The sequence below is a fragment of the Perca fluviatilis genome, chromosome 19, assembly GCF_010015445.1.
Source record: "Perca fluviatilis chromosome 19, GENO_Pfluv_1.0, whole genome shotgun sequence".
Classification (NCBI taxonomy): Eukaryota; Metazoa; Chordata; class Actinopteri; order Perciformes; family Percidae; genus Perca; species Perca fluviatilis.
Window position 1 is genome coordinate 13,396,881 of NC_053130.1, and position 22,817 is coordinate 13,419,697.

The 22,817-nt window shown below is 40.9% G+C and overlaps 1 protein-coding gene across 2 annotated transcripts in view; it reads left to right on the forward strand.

Annotated features, from left to right (window-relative positions):
- Positions 1-19,055, forward strand: part of LOC120548138 (protein bicaudal C homolog 1-like) — a 73,113-nt gene extending 54,058 nt beyond the window's left edge. Inside the window, exons 10-21 of one of the 2 annotated variants that reach the window (XM_039784172.1) lie at positions 2,671-2,875; positions 5,074-5,235; positions 6,332-6,519; positions 6,644-6,785; positions 8,277-8,430; positions 8,859-8,997; positions 9,085-9,124; positions 11,658-11,812; positions 11,941-12,103; positions 12,654-12,817; positions 14,014-14,113; positions 15,891-19,055. In XM_039784172.1, coding sequence (XP_039640106.1) covers positions 2,671-2,875; positions 5,074-5,235; positions 6,332-6,519; positions 6,644-6,785; positions 8,277-8,430; positions 8,859-8,997; positions 9,085-9,124; positions 11,658-11,812; positions 11,941-12,103; positions 12,654-12,817; positions 14,014-14,113; positions 15,891-16,018 — 1,740 coding nt within the window. In that variant the 3' untranslated portion in view covers positions 16,019-19,055. The remainder of the gene's footprint in view (positions 1-2,670; positions 2,876-5,073; positions 5,236-6,331; positions 6,520-6,643; positions 6,786-8,276; positions 8,431-8,858; positions 8,998-9,084; positions 9,125-11,657; positions 11,813-11,940; positions 12,104-12,653; positions 12,818-14,013; positions 14,114-15,890) is intronic. The other variant, XM_039784173.1, reaches the window with a different exon arrangement.
- The last annotated feature ends 3,762 nt before the right edge of the window (positions 19,056-22,817 follow it).

Below are 22,817 nucleotides of genomic sequence, written 5' to 3' on the forward strand. Positions count from 1 at the left end.
TCTTTAAACGCTTCAGATGTAAAGTTATTCGCTGTCAAAGTGGTGCCAAAATGAATGGCAGTCAGTGGAATGCTAACGGGAGGTGATGACTTGGTCGCATCAAAATGGCGCCATAGGAGCTACGCGTTCCGGGGAGAGGCTTACCCCCTTGGGAACGATGGACCCTACTTGCACTAAATGGGCGCCATCTTGACTACAAAGCGGAAGGGAGCCCTTGACCGGCAGCTGATTGGACGAAGGCGTCACGTAGGTCTGGCTGGTCGCAAAATTACGAATCCCACTATGGCCACGCCAAGACTCGCCCTACAAAGCAGCTCGATTGGTTGGGGTTAGGGGATAGGACCTGAACAAATGGGGTTACGTTACCTTGCATTCTCATGGACGCCTGGCCAATAAATGCTATTGAAGGGCGGGTCTTGGCGTGGCCATAGTGGAATTCGTAATATCGCTGGCTGCTTGAGAATTTCAAACCTACTGTCATGGCGGCTCGGACGGAATACGATCTTGTATTTTACGAAAATAGTTCAACGAAACGTGTTTCTGAAAACATTTTAAGCAAGAAATACAGTGAGGGTTTTAACATAAGTGTTCATTTTGGGACAATACTAACCATCGAAAGTGGGCACTATGCCAGTAAGTGGTCAGAGCACATTAGCAGTGTACTGATGGAAGTATGCAGAATGAGACAGCCATATATAATATAGCACCAATGCCACATACCACAGCATTTATAGCACTAAGCTAGTTTGCCATGTGCATTTCTAGATGGGCTTTTAAAATACACAAAAGAAACAAGAAAATACATACAAAACAGGATAAAACACTACCAATTATACAATACTACTACATATCTGCAAAACTACTGACCAATGCCCATCAACCTCGACTGTACTTTGTATGTAGTGCTAAATTGCTAAATGTTAGCATTTAAACAAATTGTATCAGCAATTTAGCATTGTCATTATGAGCATAGTGATGTTAGCATGTAGCTTGACGCACTGCTGTGCCTCACAGATCCGCTAGCATGCCTGCAGGCTTAATCTTGTTTAAATAAAAACGGGCCACTAATATGTTTTTAATCAGATAAACTGTGTGTACAGGATCATACTTACTAAGCATTTGAGTGGCATTAAAAAGTATTTGTATAGAAAAAATTATTTGGATGCACTGCCCCATTTACATTTTGCACTTGGAACTGACGTCTGTATTTGGCAGCATTTAACATCTATTTTGAGGGGCAACGTTTGGGCATAGAATTGGACAAGATTAATGAAATTAATCGATTCCAGTACCTTAACCTTAGTTAAGCTGTAGTAGTTTAGAAGTATACACATCCTAACTTTTCACCCTGAGAGAAACATAGCTGCTGTCTTGCAAGTTCAAATGCTGTCAGGCAGAGAGAAAAAAAGACCTAAAACCTATAAGCTACTGTTCCATTGGAGAATAACTCGCCGTCAAATGTCACAGCATGACATTGAACTAAATTATAGATTGTCACATTTCGTTGCAATTTGATGAAATTTAAAAGCAAAAACTGGAACCTTACACCAAGGGGAATCATGCCATACCAACACTGAGAAGAGTTTTGGCAAATCGACGTCTGCCACAGTGGGGAATCACAGTCTGCCATGCATGTTTCACCTAATGGATGGGAACACTCAATCTTTCCATTATGCCTCAGCTATTCCAACTAAAATAACTGGCTTGATTTTAATGTTTTCTTGATAAATTAGGTAGCAAATTTGAGGTATGCTCTTTCGTCTTTTGTTAAATAGAATTGAATTAGTGAAATATGTTGATAATTTCCATATTGTGATTTACACTCTCAACAGAAACTGTGTTATATCCGAAGCCAACCTCTGATGTTACTCATGGTCTACTGTTGTACAACACATAATATTTCTATTCATGTTTCACCACTTGGCACAGTCCTGACTGTCTTTTCGAGGTGCCCATGTCCCATCCTGAGCTGGGGCTCCACGCCCAAACCAGACAGGCCTGTGGGGACTGATGTGAAGGTGCCAGTGTAAACACTGACCCAGCACAGATCCTCTTAAGAACCCTTCACTTAAACATTTTAACGAGGTGACAGCAGTAATCCAAAAGGCCTGTCCAAATGCATGCTTTAGCCTTTGTGCTCCCGGTACTTTGGCAGACCCATAAAGGAGGGTGTGCGTGTGTTGGAGAAAATGTCATTAAAGTCAAAAAGTAATTTCACTCTATTTAAAATCTTTCCTGTTCATAATTATTTATTGTTGATTTAGTGCCTCATAGTATAATAGTCATTGAGTCACTAGTATTGCCTCATATTCTCTTCCCTCGTATCAATGAGCGAGATATGGTATGCAATTGATTAAGAACGCTTTCTCTCAAACTTAGCTCCCATGGCTCCTTCTCTCTCCCACACTCCCTCAATGTTTATCCTTCCAATCTACCCTAATTCCCTCTTCCTTCCTCCCCTTTTTGTTTGTCTCCCCCTCATCCTCCCTATCTCTGGTGCCAACATTCCCTACCATATCTATCCCTCGTCTCCTCCCCTGCCTTTCCTCTTCTGCCTCTCTCTCATGCTTTTTCTCCCTTCTCTTCTTTCCCATTCTCATCTTACTTCCTTGTCCACTCCACCTGTTTTTTCATTACTCATCACCTCTTCCTCCTCCTTTAATCTCTCAGTCTGTGATAGTCAAGAGTGTGGAGAGGAATGCAGTGAACATGTACGAAGCCCGTAAATTCCTCTTGGGTCTGGAGAGCAACGGGGTGTCGTCCTCCTCGCCCTCTGTGGCATTAAATCCCGCCACCAACGTCCCGTCCCCGTCCCTCATCTGCCCCGTTGGCCTGGACATCTTGGCCTCAGCTGGCCTGGGACTGAGCAATCTAGGTAATGACACAGTCTACCTTGTTAAGAAAGTGCTTCTTGTGTTTCTTTTACTTTTTCCATGATTGGGGGCAGGGGGGAGGAGATACATTTGTGAGGAAAGATAAGAAGTGGCACATCTTTTTTTCCTTGGAAGAAATGCATTAAAGATTAAATGTGTTTGTAGAGGAACTAATGCCCTCATTCATCAATGTCACATCTTCACCAGTCACACAGAGTATTATCTCCTAGCAACATATCCATTGAAGATATCTTCAAACCGGATCTCCTCAAAGCCTGTTATCACCTGGTTAACTGAATCACTGATTGCAAATGATTTTAAAATCAGATACAAAGATTCTTTCAGCATCCACATAAATCACAGCCAGTGAGTCATGGCACCATCATCTGTATGCGCTTTACAGTAGGAGTTGTTAGTCTGCAGGACTGACTTCACCATGATGGTATGAATTTCAAGAAATGTGTCCTGCATGTAAAATCTTTGATCATTCAACCATCAGAAAATAACCTCAGTACAAATGTAGTTGCGCCAATTTGAATGAATCGTGAGCTTATGAATCATAGGATGAAACTGTTATAACTTGCGGAGGAGTTGTTTTCATCTGCAGCGCTGACTTCAACACGAAGGCACAGAGTTCAGTTTGGAAGAAGACGTTTTGTTTCCAAGGGGGACTTTTAAATTGATTTTAGTACAAGTAGTATCGTAGGATAAATATTTAACACCAGTTATCTGGTTTTGGCTTTCATATGATTTCGGTTTTTGGGGGGTTTAGACTTTGATAATATGGAAATGCATCAATGGCAGTAAGAAAAGTAGATAATGGAATAAGGTGACAGGAAGTAACTCATGGATATAAGCACATGCTGGCAATAGATCATCACAATTTATCGGTTTACATACAAATCTTAATCATCAAATGCTAACCATAGCAAATCTACATTATATTACCTTGACATTTCCTTTCCATGAGAGAGGAGGACTATGACAATAGTTTAATAATATACATAATAGGCCTGTCGCAATATGCAATAAATCAATTAATCGCATGATAAATAAAAATGAGCTTGATCATTTTTAAATGGAAATTATTGCGGCCGGAAAAATTTCCATTTTATTTATTGTTTTTGGTTGTTTTGTTCATTTATTGTGGATATTTAAAATGTCTTCCAGTTCCAGTGTTAAATATTCTTTAGAAATAAAAGTTTATTGATGTTTGAAAAGGTGTACCTGCATTATCATTCCATTATCATTATATTAGATGAAAATGGTCTCAGAACGACAATATTATCGTTTATCGCAATAATTTCTGGGACAATTTATCGTCCAGCAAAATTTGTTATTGTGACAGGCCTAATACATAATGTTTGTTTATTATTTATTTGGATTTATTTATTTAATTTCTGCAGCCATGACTATATAGGTATACTATATAGGGCATATAGAGTAGGTGAGCACTGATCTGTATTTCAGTTCATGTTTTTTTGCAATTGTAGATTTTTGATTTTCATTTTGAAAAACTTTAACACTGAGATTCTTAATGGGAATACTTGTTTGTATTTAATTAATGTATCTTGTCAAATAACTTTTATCCTTTTATGTCCTTGTGTACTCGCCACATGAGATGGGAAAATTGAATTTAAAAAGTTGGTAACAAAAAAAAACAATGTGCCATGAAGTCCCCGTACAGTAGAAACGACCTCTTGCTGTCTCATTTAAACCCAGGGGCCCGGGGGTAAAGCTGTGGACGGCCACATCCTGGCCTTTAGTAATTGCTACATGCTTCTTTTCCTCAGATTACAGACCAGTCTGCCAGAAGAAGCCCTGGCCTTATTCCTGGAGCCAAACGAGCCCCTTGTTAAAGCCACAGACCTGCTTCTTTCTGTTTTCATACACTGTGTTTGGGTTAAGACACCAATCACCACATTGTTGGTGCTCTCAATAACATGGTTTTACCGGGTATAAGGACACACGAGATATGTACTTTTGCATCCGTGACCTTGTAGAAATTTAGGAAATTCTTCCTCTTGTTTGCTGTCTGGTTGATGACAGTTTGATGGAATTCCATAGCTGGGAGACCAAGATTATTGTTTTAAGGCCGTAGTGTAACGTGTGATTAGCTTGAAAAATGGCTCTAAGCTTTGACAAGACCACCGCTGATCTATTCATCTCCTTTTCACTCCTTCCTTTCTGTTCTCCTCAGGTTTCCTGGGTGCGACAGCAGCCCACTCCCTCACCAACTCTGCTGCACCAAACGCTGTCCTCAACAGCTTAAACTCTTCTATGAGCCCTCTGCAGAACCCAAGCCCCAGCACCCCCACACCCTCACCCTCCCTTTGGCCCAGTTCACTCACCAGCACCCAAGGTTGGTATGTTTGCCTGGTTCTCTAAGATCTCTCTCAAAATAGGTTTCAATTTCAATAATGTTAAAAACATTATTAATATTTCTGGTTCTGCTGCTTGAATTAATATCCTTATTTTTTTTTTTTTTTTTTTTTTTTTTTTTAAACTGTCCACTGTGAGTCCATGTTTTTTGTCCATGTGTTTGAATACGTACTTTAAGGTGGAAATACTGGACTCCTAAATATTATTATAGTTATTTGAAGTGTTTATTTACAGGGTTTCCACGGGGTCTTAAAAAGTCTAAAATTTCAAAATCAAAAATGTAGGCCTTAAAAAGTCTTACATTCGCTCTAGTATGGTCGTCTATAATTTTAAACCGGTCTTAATTTTCCTACATTCATGCAATGCTACCTCTAATGCTCTTTTATTCCATGGTAAATTGTAGTTATTTCTGTCGCTGGTCCAAATATAATTTTGCTGTATTACGACTACAAATGAGACCAACATGCAACTTATATTGCAGCCAATCAGTTTCAATTTTGTGTTATTGGTGCAAGTCTCTTTCTGATTTTGACATAAATCGGACATAAATCTGATTTTAGTATTAAGCTATGGGGAAGTGCAAGTTAAGCGATACTTGGCTTGAAAAAACTGAATTTAGGGCTTAGTTGATGTTGTCGTAAAGGTCTTAAATTTCATTCATAATGGTCTTGAAAAGGACTTAAAAAGTCTTAAATTTGACTTGGTGAAACCTGCAGAAACTGTATGTTATGTTTTTAAATAAATAGGTAGATGAATAGACAAATAGACAGAAAACTACATGTCTTTAGGATAATTGTACACATATCCCTTTAGAACTTTTTTTGGGCGCCTGGATAGCTCGGTTGGTAGAGCAGGTGCCCATATATAGAGGTTTACTCCTCAACGCAGCGGGCACGGGTTCGACTCTGACCTGCAGCCCTTTGCTGCATGTCATTCCCCCTCTCTCTCCCCTTTCATTTCTTCATCTGTCTTGCCATTAAAGGCCTAAAAATGCCCAAAAAATTATCTTAAGAAAAAAAAAGAACTTTGAAAATTTCAAATTTGTAATACTACATTCTTTACCTCTTGTTTCTTAGGCTTCTCCTCTCAGCTAATGCTGCACCCTGCCACCCAGGCCACATTGAGTAGCATCCTGCTGTCAGGCGTTCACGGTTACACACAAAATACACCATCCCCTCCACCTGGTCTCGCCCCTATAGACAAGCAGCCCAATGGGGTTCCTGACTGCACCAAAGGCCCCTGCACTCTTAATGGACATGTCAAGGTTGGCCGATTTGTATACTGTATGTTGCATTATTTAGCATTCACTTTGACTTTTTTGAGTAAATTAAGTAAAGATTATTATTTTGCTCTGTATGTGTTATGTCTGTGTGTGCATGCATGTATAGCATCCTGGCTCAGTCTATGGGAGGATAGCAACTGCGTCACTTGCAGAAACTGTTTTGAGTCCAGCCCCATGTGACTCAGTTCAGGAGGCCAGTGGACACAATCCATCAGAACCACGTTCCAACAAGTCCAGCCAAGATGAAGGTATTCCTCTTAAGTAAAGGAACTCAACCAGCCTACCACTATTTGTACTGTAGCATTTTTGAGTCGCTAAACTACAGTATTTGTTGTTATTTTATAATAATATATATATATATTATTATTATAAAATAACAACAAATATATATATATATATATATATATAAACACTGAGCAGGCTGTACAAACCAAAGAAAACGTGTAAAACATGTCTGTGTATGCAGACCTCCAATGACCTCGTCAGCATCTGTTTTGAGTATATTCACAGATAATATTTAGCCCTAAAGAATGCAGAGGCTTGTGAAAGCACATGCATCTTCTAGCTTATCTGCAAATTACCCCCCATCCAAAATATCAACCCTATCCTGTTCCTATGCAGGCACAACACCCACTATCATCTTTGTCTACCTAACCTAGTGACCACCACTATATATAACTCAAATTATTTCTAACCATTTTTGTTTCACCATGTATTTTTAAAGGGAAATTATAGTCAGTGTTTGTTGTAAAATATTACTTTCAACTCAGTGCATTTTAAAAGTCTACTCATAGCAAGAGTATTGCCCTCTTGTGGGTCAGTTATGATAAGACACACTTAAAATCTTGTGATTTATGTGTGATTTTAACCTTGGACAGACAAGGTTTTTGAGCTGTCAACATTTTTGACTTTACCGACTTAACATAAATGTCAAATTTAAGCTTTTCCACTTGAGATTTATGTAACCCTTAAACCCACTTTCAGAAAAATGCCTTGAATGAACTTATTTCTATTCCCCTGTACTGTCCTCCTAACCTCATACTCTCTCTGACTACATTTATTGAGTTGGAACGGAGACATATTAACTGCTGGTCTCCTAGTGGTTCAGAAAGGCCCTCATTTCCTCCGTGTCTTACACTCGTGGTTTTCCCCTGAAACTTTCACTCTCACGCCTCTCGTTTTTCCCCCGCTGTTTTCTGAGCTGGTCCTCCCCCTATGCGGTGCATCCCGGTAAGGTTTCCTCTCCCTCCCTTACCACCTCCTGTGTCGCAGAATGTGTTTGGACTGGCTCGCCCAGTCCGACTCTACTCTGTGGAATGAGGGAATTGTTCAAACATTAAACCCCAGAGAGCTTCATTAGATTGACTGACATATTATTTTACGCTATTCAGCACACGCACGCACACACACGCACGCATGCAAACACACTCAATCTGTTACACAGAGCATGTTCTTGTCAGACTGAAAGTAGAGTAGTGGGGGGAAACCACTACAATTACAGCTGCTGTGTTTTTAATTAATCCAGGATCCAACTGAGACTTGTCACACTTAAACGCATGCACACATACTTATGCCCACCACACACACCCCTCTACACTAAGTGACCTAGTCACTGCTGAGAACAGACTACAGGGCAGAGATTGAAAAATTTAATCAAACATGAAGTATTTCAGTTATGGCTGCCATAGTACTGTGTATTTTCTGTGTATATAAAATATGTTTGTGTGTGGTTCCTTCAGGCTCTGACACATTTGTGGAAGTGGGCATGCCCAGAAGCCCCTCTCACTCGGCCAATGGGAGTGAACTGAAACAGATGCTGGCTTCGTGTAAGACGTCATCAGGGAAGCGACAGGCTGTGGAGCTACTGCAGGGCACCAAGAACTCCCATCTACAGTACGTTTAAAGCAATAGATCATTTACAGCTTGTATTGTTACTGTTTAGCATCTCTTCTGAGGCCTTTTAGAGCTCATGCTGTTACAGAGACACTGGGATGACATTAGGTTTAGTGGAATCAGTCCCAAGCATAAATATTTTATTTTTTAAGTCTGACAAAAGTAGATGATAACACAGAAAGTGACGGCGATGGTTATTTTTTCCCATATGGAGATTTAAAAGCTTAAGTTTTGGCTGTCATATGGACTGGGTTGCACACTCTCACCCTAGACAGCATGGTTATTAGAATAATCAACTATATCTTAATAATTGAATCGAGTACGCAGTCAAACCTGATGAACCGGGAACATTAACAGCCTTAGTAATACTATGAGGAGATGATGAGATGAAGAACTCGTGATACTATAATCCTGTTTAATCCCAACAGCTCTGACTGTCTTCTTTCGGACGCGGAGTCCAGCTCGTCTGACAGCCCTGTGGCCGATAAACGGGCACCCGGTAGCGAGCGGGCGGCTGAGAGGGAGAGAATCAGACTGGTACCTCAGACCTCCTTCGCCAACATACAGGTACACACACACACGCACACAAACAATACACAGTTTTGGAGGTAATATAAAGTAATAAAGGAATAAAACAGTCTGCTGTCATTTCAGGCATTTGACTATGAACAGAAAAAGCTGTTGGCAACCAAAGGTAAGTTGACATTTGTGTCTGGTCAAATATTACAATGTTATTAGTAGTGCCTGGATGTGCCTTGCCTGAACACAGATTGCCACATGCTCTAAACGTCACAACTGCCATCAATAGCTATGTGTTCCTTGAAAAAGTATCTTTGAAAGAGGACTCCATTTCCCCCTTGTAAACGTTTATCCCTATGGACAGACATTTTAGCAATAGCCAAAATATGTAATTCATAACTCCTAAACTGCAGTCTTTATGTGTAAAAGTGTGTATAAAATACTGAACATGTAAAATGTTCAATTTGTATGTTGCTTTAGTGCTTAAACAAGTAGATACATTGTCACCTGTGTGTAAAATATCTAACTTTTAAAACTAAGATCCATCCATCTTCCATCTTCGTCCGCTTATCCGGTATCGGGTCGCGGGGGTAGCAGCTCCAGCAGGGGACCCCAAACTTCCCTTTCCCGAGCCACATTAACCAGCTCCAACTGGGGGATCCCGAGGCGTTCCCAGGCCAGGTTGGAGATATAATCCCTCCACCTAGTCCTGGGTCTTCCCCGAGGCCTCCCAGCTGGATGTGCCTGGAACACCTCCCTAGGGAGGCGCCCAGGGGGCATCCTTACCAGATGCCCGAACCACCTCAACTGGCTCCTTTCGACGCGAAGGAGCAGCGGCTCTACTCTGAGCTCCTCACGGATGACTGAGCTTCTCACCCTATCTCTAAGGGAGACGCCAGCCACTCTCCTGAGGAAACCCATTTCGGCCGCTTGTACCCTGGATCTTGTTCTTTTGGTCATGACCCAGCCTTCATGACCATAGGTGAGGGTAGGAACGAAAACTGACCGGTAGATTGAGAGCTTTGCCTTCTGGCTCAGCTCTCTTTTCGTCACAACGGTGCGATAAATTGAATGTAATACCGCACCCGCTGCGCCGATTCTCCGACCAATCTCCCGCTCCATTGTCCCCTCACTCGCGAACAAGACACCAAGGTATTTGAACTCCTTCACTTGGGGTAAGGACTCATTCCCTACCTGGAGAAGGCACTCCATCGGTTTCCTGCTGAGAACCATGGCCTCCGATTTAGAGGTGCTGATCCTCATCCCAACCGCTTCACACTCAGCTGCGAACCGATCCAGTGAGTGCTGAAGGTCACAGGCCGATGATGCCATCAGGACCACATCATCTGCAAAAAGCAGCGATGAGATCCCCAGCCCACCGAACTGCAACCCCTCTCCACCCCGACTACGCCTCGATATCCTGTCCATAAATATTACAAACAGGATTGGTGACAAAGTGCAGCCCTGGCGGAGGCCAACCCTCACCTGAAACGAGTCCGACTTACTGCCGAGAACCCGGACACAGCTCTCGCTTTGGTTGTACAGAGATTGGATGGCCCTGAGAAGGGACCCCCTCACCCCATACTCCCGCAGCACCTCCCACAGTATCTCCCGGGGGACCCGGTCATACGCCTTCTCCAGATCCACAAAACACATGTAGACTGGTTGGGCATACTCCCAGGCTCCCTCCAGGATCCTTGCGAGAGTGAAGATCTGGTCCGTTGTTCCACGACCAGGACGGAATCCGCATTGTTCCTCCTCAACCTGAGGTTTGACTATCGACCGAACCCTCCTTTCTAGCACCTTGGAGTAGACTTTACCGGGGAGGCTGAGAAGTGTGATACCCCTGTAATTGGCACACACCCTCTGGTCCCCCTTTTTGAAAAGGGGAACCACCACCCCGGTCTGCCACTCCTTAGGCACCGTCCCAGACTTCCACGCAATGTTGAAGAGGCGTGTCAACCAAGACAACCCCTCCACACCCAGAGCCTTGAGCATTTCTGGACAGATCTCATCAATCCTTGGGGCTTTGCCACTGTGGAGTTGTTTAACTACCTCAGCAACTTCCACCAGGGAAATTGACAACAATCCCCCATCATCCTCCAGCTCTGCCTCTACCATAGAGGGCGTATTAGTCGGATTTAGGAGTTCCTCAAAGTGCTCCTTCCACCGCCCTATTACCTCCTCAGTTGAGGTCAACAGCGTCCCATCCTTACTGTACACAGCTTGGATGGTTCCCCGCTTCCCCCTCCTGAGGTGGCGAACGGTTTTCCAGAAGCACCTTGGTGCCGACCGAAAGTCCTTCTCCATGTCTTCTCCGAACTTCTCCCACACCCGCTGCTTTGCCTCTTTCACGGCAGAGGCTGCAGCCCTTCGGGCCCCTCGGTACCTTGCAACTTCCTCCGGAGTCCTCTGGGATAACATATCCCGAAAAGACTCCTTCTTCAGTTGGACAGCTTCCCCGACCACCGGTGTCCACCACGGTGTTCGTGGGTTACCGCCCCTTGAGGCACCTAAGACCCTAAGACTAAAACTAAGAGGAACATGGAAAACATTCAAGTGATACAAGAAAGCATATTAAAGGCATATGAAGCATAATTTTATTAAAATGCAATTTATGGTAGATTTTCAATGTTTACAAGAAATGTTATTTTGCGTTATCTCTGTATAAGTGCATGTGTGCATCACTGTATGTCTTTATTCAACAGCTATGTTAAAGAAGCCTGTGGTGACTGAGGTGCGGACCCCTACCAACACCTGGAGTGGTCTGGGCTTCTCAAAGTCCATGCCAGCTGAGACCATCAAGGAGCTGCGGAGAGCCAATCATGTTTCATACAAACCCAGCATGAGCACCACCTATGAGGTTAGATATACAGGGCCTCAGTGTTTGCCATTCTCGTCATCTGTAGATGTTTTTGTATCTTATTTTGAGAGACAGTGTAGTCACTCAGCAATCCTTGTACAATGTCTTTTCTTTGTATTCTCTTTCAGGATTCCCCGCTTTCCTTGTCTCGATCCGGCAGCAGGGAAGGCATCGGGAACGGCAGTGACTGTGACAACTGGCGAGATAGAAACGGCACCGGTAACGGCCTGCCGAGTCACGCCGAGTTCCCCTCCGCTGTCGGCAGCCCAAAGAGGAAGCAGAACAAATCTGGTCAGTTAAGTATTTTTGTTGTGCAAGGACAAACCAAGTACTGATGAAGAGATGTTCCTCTGCAAAGAATAACAGAAAATGTTATTACATTTTTTGCTTTGATGGTGAAATAATTTCGCAGATGGTGAAAGTGTCACATTTTTCAATTCATTTTGTGTTCAAAACACACTATGAATAATTAAACACTGAAAAGAACAGATGAAGTATACACTCAGGAAAACACCATACACTCAAAAGTGAACTTTTTAGTGTTAGCACCCTTGTATGTGTTCAAGGTCAGAGATGGCACTTCAGCTAACTTCCCCTGGATCTGCCTCTTATACCAATCTAGCTAAACAGGAGCTGTATTGGTCATCAGTCTAAATTTGAAGTACATTTAATATTCTTTTCTCTCTTTAATACACGTTTACATTTGTTGACTAATTAAAAATGGTGCAAAATATTGTTGTCTCTGAGATGTGAATAAATGATTGCTGCTTTTTTGCTTACTTCAAAATCTTCATTGTGTTTTTTTTTTTTTTTTTTTTTGCCTCAATCCATTGATGGACAGCTGCAGAGCATTACCTCAGCAGCAGCAACTACATGGACTGCATCTCCTCTGTTACTGGCAGCAACGGCTGCAGTCTGAACTCGTCTCTTAAAGGCTCAGACCTGCCTGAGCTGTTCAGCAAGCTTGGCTTGGGGAAGTACACAGACGTCTTCCAGCAACAAGAGGTAGTGTACAATGTGAAGCCACTTCCTTTAGTGTTACAATTTTAACAATGGGAATGTCGAGCTGATGACAGGCACTGACATTTTCCAAAAGAAATTCCACCAGGGCTCTCGTCCCCCCGCTTTGGTCCAGACTGAAACACAACTACTGAATGAATTGCATTAAAGTGCTCATATTATGCTCATTTTCATGTGAGCATGAAAATGGTTTAATCTTCAGAAAACACCATATATTTGTTGTACTGCACATTGCTGTAGCTCCTCTTTGTGTTAAGCTCTCTGTTTTAGCTACAGAGTGAGGCATCTCCCTTCTCCGCATAAATTGCAGATTTCCACGTAAAATATGCTGGGCTTGCATGATTTCGTAATCCCCGCATTTTCGTTGCAAAAAAGTCACATATATCTTAGCAGAAAGTTGAAAAATGTTGCGTTTACTTCACACAAGAGCAGCCATTTCCCCCTGTTACCATGGGAACGTTATGAAGTGGCGTAATTACGTGACGTGAACATCATCGAAAAGCAGGGTGTTGGGGGGGAATCACTTTTTTTCTTTTTCATCAAACCTTTTTGCAAGTTCCTGCAATTTCATCACATAAAATTGCATGAATATCCCGCATATTCCATCGCATTTTTTAAGAAAACGTGCCGCATAATCAAGGATTTTTGCCCGCAACAGTCACAAAATAACTCCGCATTTTTCTGGAAAGACTGGTTAGCATGCTAACACGCTAAACTAATATGATTAACTAGGTCCATTATACCTGCTAAACATAAGCATGTTAGCATGGTCATTATGAGCATATTAGCATTAGATTAAAGCGTTGCAGCTAGCATGGCTAAACTAAAGCTTTGAGCTGCAAATGGAAAGATGTCTCTGGCTTCAGTGCAGTGCCCTCTTGAACTCTTCAACTTCCTCAATGCAGTAAGTTTAAGCCGAAAAGTCTCTTTTTAAATTCAGTTCCCATATCTTATATGTAACGAGATAAAAGTAGGGAGAAAATAAGATACATGTGAGGGAAGCTTTTGCTGCTTCTGTGCTGTTCAAACATATGGGTTGGAGGATGGCCTATATTTATGTTCTTGGAAAAATGTATAGTGTAAAAGCTTTTTGGTTTACTTAGTTTATGGTTGGTTTCCTACTAGAAGAAGTTGCTGAATTGTTGTAATAATAGTGTTAAATCAACTGTTGCTGTTTTCAGATTGACCTTCAGACATTCCTGACTCTAACAGACCAGGACCTGAAGGAACTAGGTATCACCACCTTTGGAGCCCGCAGGAAAATGCTGCTTGCCATCTCAGGTACAAATAGAAGAGCATGTGTTTATTACATTTTCTCTTTCATGTCGCCCCTCGTCCCTGTCTGGCAAAACCAAAATTGACAACAAAAAAAACATTAAATAAGGTAAGATACAGTACAAAAATGTCTGCATATGGCCAACTCTGTCTCAAGTTGGTCTTTTTCAGTGCTGATGATCACTGATACCAGCTGGAGCCATTATCCTGCCAGCTCCTGATGATGGCAGTTCACACAAATTGGCTCATGTGTTTCATTAATGTTTGCTAGTTTGTCTGTCCTTGGAACAAGCCTGAGTGGAGCCCAGCTGTGTGGAAGGCAAAAAGTGTCTCCAACTGACAGAGGTCATTAACACTGCCAACCACTGGATTTGAAAACTATAGGTGGCCTTTATTATTGGCAAAATAGCAGAGAAGTACAAGAGAGATGTTATAACTAATTTATCTTGTAAAGATACAAGAAAACATGTTGCCGTAATTTGCACCGACAGGAGTAAATGGGATTAAGGCACATTCTTCTCAGATGAGTGTTTTTGGTATTTCTCCAGTTGCTCCAGCTGCCTCCCTAAAGCTGATTCTGTTGTTGCACTGGATCTGATGTGAATGTTTTGGGTGTCACACTTCATTACTGAAGTCATATTTTGGACTTTGTAATAGCTGGAGTTGTTGGGCTGTGTAAGTTAATCATGCTCATGTTGGGATCACAAGCTTCCTGTCATGGATATTCAGTTCAGAATCCTCAGACCAGAGCCAGGTTTGACAGTAAGAGCAACAAGGGGAAATGGCGAGGCCAGTACTGTGATTATTAGGGAAGCAGAGGGATCCAAGGCCAACTTTCATCTCCAGTGACGGACTCTAGGGCTCCAAACCAGGAACGTGCATGTCTCTGTCTGTCTCTTTGTCTGTCTGTGTTTTTGCCTCTCATTATAAAGAGATACAATGCCACTCAAGGCAATCCAGGTTTTAACTTCCTGCCAGTCTGCCAGTAAAAAGAGCTGCTGGAGCTAGCTGCCTGTCTCCAGCAATCATACTGAAAGTTTATTTTGGCAGCGACTGAATGCGGCTATCATATAATAACTCCATGACGTGACATTTTTTATAAAATGATTTCTTCCAAGCTGCTGTGTAAAACCCATAAAGATGACTTTTGTTGATCTGAGTAATCCTGTAGTTATTTGAATCCAATTTTTTTGTCATTGTTGATCAATGGCGGCTAAAAAGAAATGTTAATATACTTTTAGTCTAAATCCTTGACGTTCACGGGATTGCTCTGGTGCCGCAGGAAATTCCGCCCGATGCATGTATTTTCGCCAAAATTTCCATTTCCTTCCGCTTTCTTTGTGTTGGAATTTTAAACTCCGGTGGATTTATGAGGACTATGGTTAACTGCTCCTCAGATCTCTGCAGGGTATATTGAGACAGTTAGCTAGACTATCTTTCCAATCTGAGTTTTCTCTCACATGACTATTTTGCAGCAGCTCCATGTGGAGCTTAGCACCGCCCATGACGATTGTGATTGGTTTAAAGAAATGCCAATAAACCAGAGCACGTTTTTCTTCCATCCCAGAATGCTGTGTGGAGTAGCCAGACCCTCCACCATTCCGCAGCGTGTAGATGATCTGGCAAAGCAAGACTAACATACTCTTTGGTTGTGTTTATTCCTTTACCTTGATTTACTACAGCTCCTACAGCAACACTAGGAAAAGTTGAAAAACCATGTTTGTATCACCTTTGCTACTGCTGATTTGTGGTGCACTTCTTTTTTTTTCCTTTTTTTATACAGAACTAAATAAGAACCGGAGGAAGCTATTTGAGCCACCTATAAGGTCCTCCTTCCTGGAAGGGGGAGCGAGTGGCCGCCTCTCCCGCCAGTTTCACGCAGACATGGCCAGCGTCAGCGGGCGATGGTAGGCGCCTCCAGACCTCCACGCCATCCCAGAACCGTCCATGATGGAGACCAGCCTCCAGTGTCTTTTTGTTCCTCAGCAGCCCAGGTTTCACTGGTTGTTTACCCTCTTTCAGCTTCAGCTGAATTAAGACTGTTCAAAATGTTGTTGTTGCCATATAGTATAAATATATATATTAAAAAAGCCATAGTTTTACCTGAAGTGCCAAGACGAAAAAAGGGATTTCTCAGATACATGATGTTCAGTGTTCACTCTTTATAGAGCCCTTGAGTTTATCTGGAGCATTTCTATATGAAGGTTGTTATGGTTCTGATGAAGGGTACTGTCCAGTAGTTCTGTCCACTTTTCGTTCAAGGGAACAGGCAGAATGATTAGTACAATCATTTTACACATTGATACTACTTGCAGTTGTATAATGCTGTTGTATCAGTGACATGCACTTTAATAATACTAGACTTTTGCCTGTGAGAGCCTAATTCCTTAGATTGAAATAATAACTATGCATTTTTTTTTATTGACCTAAAAGCACAGATGCATTTTGTACCAAACCAAATGTAAGCACTTAACAGTGAGTTTAGGGCGCCACCAAATGAAGTGCAAAATATGTCCGTATGCTAAAGTGGTGACTTTATTAACTTTATCACATATACCAAAGGAAAGTATCATTGTGGCCTTTGACATTTGGCTGCTTTAAGTGTGTTGATTGGTGGACATTCCTCCAAGGTCATTGTTTGTGTCCAACCGCAGTCTTGTCTGTGTATTTCTAGACAAAAAAAATCTAATATTTTGTACTCATTATGCATTATGATTTTATTTTTTGTTTTTATTACCATTTTAGGGGAATGGGTGGGATGTTTAACGGTAATCAGTTTACATTTGTATTTTTTATACATTCATGAATGAGTTTCTATGATTTTGTAATTAGATTATTAGTATCTTTTACTTTTTTTCTTGCCTTTTTATCTGTGGAGCCGTAATATGGCTGTGCCATTAGACAGCAGCAGAGACATGAGGCAGTTGGGCTAAGCTTTAAAGGCCTCTCTCTGATTGTGTCAACAGGCATCTTTCTGTGGTTTTCCTTCTATTTGTTTATAGTACATGGTCTTTTGTCTCATCTGTTATTTGTCAGTGTTGGCCTCCCAGTGGCCCCTTCTGTGTGCCGAAAATCTCACAAAGGACTCCTCCGTGTATCCGGAACATGAGTTGCTATGCTAGAACTGTTGCTATGCTAGAACTGTGTTTTCTTGTCTTCATTTCACTGGCTGTTCCATTTAGAGCAAGGAAAGACCTGAAAGAGCAAGGCTATGCCTTTTGTAGCGAAAAGTGCCAATGTACATAACTAGTTTTTCAGCAGGGAGATATTTCGTTAAGAACAATAATATTTTGGTCTGACCTTACTCTCCAGAAAGGAGGTGCATCAAACAAAGAAGCAGTATATTCACAGCCAAGCTGGTTTCATATGAGAGACACATAAGGAACCAAAGTCATCAGAAGGACTGTGAGATTTAACATGAAAACAAATACAAATCTGGATTTTTCTAGTATCAGTCGTGCAATCTAATGTCCAGGAAACCTGGTTAAGCAGTGTTTAATGAAGTAGCAGGATTATGCATGCAGCAGCAGAGTTTATCGTCAAAGCTAGTTTGTTCTGGGCTCCTGTATTATGTTCAGTTATGTGTTTTGAAAAGGAAAACATCCTTCAGTCAACAGTTCATTAACTTTGGATAACTCAAGTGTTATTTTGTGTAATGTTCTTAAGATTTAGTCTATAGTATGAACCGATCCATCTGTCAAGGTCCTGAGCACTTTGTATCCAGTGCAATTAAGTGCCTCTTTGTAAAATATAATTTTGGGAAAATGTGTTTATATTTGCAGTACAAGAAGTATAAGACTGAATAATTTCTTATCTTGGATTAAATGAGAGCACAGTGTTTAAAATAATCTATTAGGTATGTTCAGGATGCTTCTGAGAAATGATCACTGTCAAATGCATGAACATTTATCTTGCCAAATTTAACTGTGACAGAAACACAGCAGTCCTCATATAATCTCAAACGGAGAGAAGTCGATAATTTGTCACCTCTCTTTGATTCGCAGTGATTCCCTTTAAGGTGATTATTTGTTTATCATGTTCACATTTAACCACTTTCCACCCTCCCTTGCATCTGATTTGAGCCATTCTCAATGTGGTTGTCAAGTAAATAACACTATACTATACTATAATATTCTGACACGGTTGCCGACGCCAACCAGGTAATTGTCTTTTTCCCCCTTGGAAGTCTTAAGAAAAGAAATGAAGAGGGAGAAAAGCTAATATAGAAAGGGATTCTTTATCCTGAGATGAAACCCATCATGGTACTACATTGAAACTGTTGAGCACTGATTCTCCCAGTGCTGTGACTCGTGTTCCTGCCTTGCAGACATTTGTTTTCATCCTTCGCCATGTTCAGATGGGTTTGCTCGGAGAGCAGTAGAGGTTCTTGTCTTATCAAGTGAATGTTGTTTAAAACAAATATTGATGCATGTTATTGCAGATTTATTACGGATTAGTGAAGGGACTCAAGTCAAAAAGTTTACTGCCAGCTTGTCTAGTATTTGCCCTTGATGGAATAGGTTCACAATTATGTCTTTGATTTGTTGTATTAGTCATTGTTGTTCCCAAAGGGATTTATTTGAAGGAGTCTTTGTACTGCAATCAAATGGTACATTTATAATAAATGTAAACCACTAAGGAAAGTATGTAATGCATAACTTTTGTACAACTTTGTACCCATTGCAACCATTGTTTTTGTGTGAGAAAGGTACAATTGTGCATTAAGTTCCAGAAAACAATTTGTATGAACATTGCCATGTGGCCAAAGCTCTGTTCACTGTGGCATCTGTTAATGCTATTGTTCTTCTAACTTTATTGTAGTACAGATATAAACAGGTCTTTTGTTTTTTTTTTTTTGTTTTTTTGGAGAAACCATCAAGCAGGCCAAAACTAAAATGTTCGTTCAAACATTCAAATATTATGAAGGTAATAAATGTATGCAAACAAAGTCCCCTTTTTGGTTTTATTTTCTGCATATCACACAGAAATGAAGACTGACACTCAAGACTGACAAAACAACAGTGTCTATAATTGTCCCAAGTGTCTCCTCCATAGTCTCAAAATGGAAGGAAGATGATGGCAGCTCTAAGCTTTCAGGAAATCCAGGCTTAGATTCTGTAACCTTTTGATAGTCCCAAAATGTTCACATACAGCAGATAAGCAGTTCACAAAAAGTGTTATAATGGCTGCAAAGATAAACTGAAGCCCCTGCTGTATCCAGTGTTTTTTTTTTAAATGTTGTATTATGAAATCCGTACATTCTAAATGTATATGCCACTGACAAATTATTTTGCCATAAAGAATTAGGCTTATAATTATTTAGTCAAATCCTACATTCACTTTATCTTCTTTGTTTGAAAGCCTCCCAGATAAATGTAATGAAACCCACATGCATTCTTTGTAGGTTAAGAATCCCATGCCATGTGCTTATGGTGCATGCCTACATGAGGCCTAATCTGCATAACCAGGATCTGCTTAATCTTACAGAATGAATCTGCTGTGACTGGCGATTCTGGCAGAGTCAATATATAACCTACTGTAATGCACGAGAACAAATTCATTTTGAGCTCAGTCTCAACTCTTGGGCTCTGAAATTACTGTCCATCTGTCCTGTCCACCAGGCCACTGGACCTTTCTAAAGAAGTGCATCAAAGATTTTTAGCACAATTGTTGTATTCGGTTTCAAAGAGAAGAAAATAGTTTCCTTTTATTTATTTTTTTTTCTTTCAGGCATTATCCAGGTCATATTATCCAGTGATGAATTGTTGGGTGAAGAGTTCAGATTTGAAAATCATGTGTTTAATGAGGTCACAGACTCTGCACTGTGTCGCCTGTTTGTGGCATGCCATGACCATGTCTGTTATTTATTATGAGCAGCTCAGCAAAATTAGAGAATGAGACCATTGACTGTAAAGAATAGACAACACTTGGCTTGAAGCATTGTTTTTTTCTGCTAAATTCTGTTCTCAGGCAGTCTTATTGAAAACCTCAAGGGGGCAGTGTTGCCACTTGAAATGACTCACTTCTCTTAAAAAAAAAAAAAAAAAAAAAAAAAAAACATGGACCGTGGTTGCTCAGCAACAGATTATTACATGTTTAGAAATTATTAAATAACATAATTAACTGGTGGGGTTTTATTTTCCATTTCATTTATGATCATTATGAACTGCTCCAAACCTAATCCACAGGACTCTCGGTTAGTGCAGCAAATGAATGTTCAGATGGCAAATAGAAAGAGCGAGGGAGAACCTCATATTCAACGCAAATGAGCCCTTACAAGAAACAGGTGGTGCCACTCAACTATGTTCTGTGGCAGCTTGTGACTCACTCACTCTCTCATCCTCTGTCATTATTTTCCACAAAGAAAACAGAACGCCTTCATGTTAACCCCACAACACTGAATAGAATGTACATACTGGTATGTTATCCTGAGGTGCTTGGTGGTGATGTGTAGGAAGGATGTTTAGAAAACATTTATTAGAGTGGCCAATTTTTTATATGATAATCTCTTACTCGGAAAATTGTTTCATCTTGAAGTAGGTCTATAGCTTCCACAGGAACAAATGCACTTGTTACCCCATAAACAATCCCACACGCTTCAAGCTTTGTCTCTAGAGAAAAGCTATTAAATCACAAATATCAAAGTCTCTCTTTGCCTCACTTATGTGTAAGGCACAGCTGGCTATCATTTTCAGTGCCCAGCATGACTAATTTGAATTTCATGTTCTATTGATGGGGAGAGTGAAATACAGCTAAATTGCAGAGAAAAGAAACTATGGGCTTTTTACGGCTAACCAACCATGCATGTATTCTGCATCCTGGCGGCCTCCCCACTTGAAGACCACAGCATCACATATTGTTCTCATGAGCAGCTTGCCTTTGCAGGAAAGGTGTAAATGAGAAGAGCTGTGACTTGGTTGCTACCTCACCATACCTGGCTCTTATCCAGTGGACAATATGCTCACAGTGTCGTCTACCTGTTTTTTTTCTCCTTGTTCATGCAAAATGACAAATCTCACTAAAACACATTATTGTTTGCATATCTGCAAATCTAGGTGCATTTAGTAATATTATTTCAGTATGAGATTGTGCAGTAATGCAATTGTATAGGCCTACATTTTCTTTTTCAGGATAACCCAGACCATTATTTGCTATTTTGGTTATAGCCTTACAGGCATACAGTATTTTCCTAAAAGGGAAAATGGTGGGCCAGCCACAAATGTCGCTAAGTTCAATCAGGAATCCTACTTTAAATAACCTTATTCTCTCTTTTTTATGCTTTTACTTTTCCCACTTCCAACTTAATCAGCTGGCTGAGGGTTTTTGGCCTATTGACCTCTACTAGAGGTGCCAGAAAAAGGCTTTAGTGTAATTTAGGCCTATTAACAGTTAATACAGTCTATGGTCATGACATCAAACATCTTTGGTTGTTGCTGTTATTTATCATTCTCATACAATTTAAGGTCTTTGGCTGATTTAAGTATTAACATGGTGTTTTAAATGCTTTCATCTCGAGAGGTGAGAGTTGAGAGTGGATAGCCCATGTATGTATAATAATAACTAACTTCACGCTGCAATGTCAAGTGGCTGGAGCGTGGGAAAAGAACAATGCGCATGTCCAAAGCCACTGTGCTGTACGAATCATAGAATGTTAAAGCTTTAGTGCGTAACTTTTTGATATTCATGAACGTCCATTACATTCAAGCCATTGCCAAATGAGTTGCTACAAAGCTAATTAAGACTATCAGCTCCACACAACTCTCTCTGTATTTCTCAGTATGGCTATGTTCAGAAGATTGTGTCGTCCGTTGACTTTTCCCCGCAGAAACTAGAGTGAAGATAATTACCTCTTCTGAAGAGTCCATCTTTTTTGAATCCTCCGTGTCCTCCTTGGCTACTAGCAACTACGTGGGGGGGGGTGTATCACGTATGACTTGTATCATGTGGATGCGCTGACAGTTTTGTTGTCATTACTTAGAATTCCTCATGGGGGCGACAGAAACTACGCACTATAGTCTATAGCTTTAATATTAATATTTACAGTCTTTGGTACGAACCATTGAATGTAAAAAAGGTACAAACCCCAAATCAAAGTATTTGGGCTCTATAGAAACGCCCTGCTGCAATTTGATTGGCTGTTTGCCAATTTCTCATCATTTGCCCCTAGCTGTCACTGTCAGAAGTTATTCAGTCACCATGAGTAATGTGGTTTATCTTCTACAGTACTTATATAAAAGTTTGCCCTTTGAAGAAAAAAAAATTATTTAAAACACCATGGTGCCCCCCAGCCACGGGACATTGTTGTAACGTCAAACCATACTATTAACTATAAATCAAGGAGTGGTTCTGGCTAACTGCTAGCTTGTCAGAGAAGACTTTTTTTTTTTACTTCTGGTGTGTGTTACTTACGGGGGATGGTCAAAGTTTATTGTTAACCTGGTCAAGAATGAGCTTTAAGGATCTCGAGTTTTGAGAGGATTACCAAACATAAAAGCAGTAGGACAAACATGATAAAATGATGCTTCCCAGGCAGAGCCAACATAGCTAACAGCTAGACAAACTGACAGCACATGTACAGAATGGAGCAGAACAGCACGTGGAGGAGAACAGGTATGCGCCCATTCTGATTATCATCAGTGTTTACAGTTTGGGAAATGTGAACTAGCCATTACGTCTAATTGTAAAATGTTGGTATTTTCTGGTTTTGCAT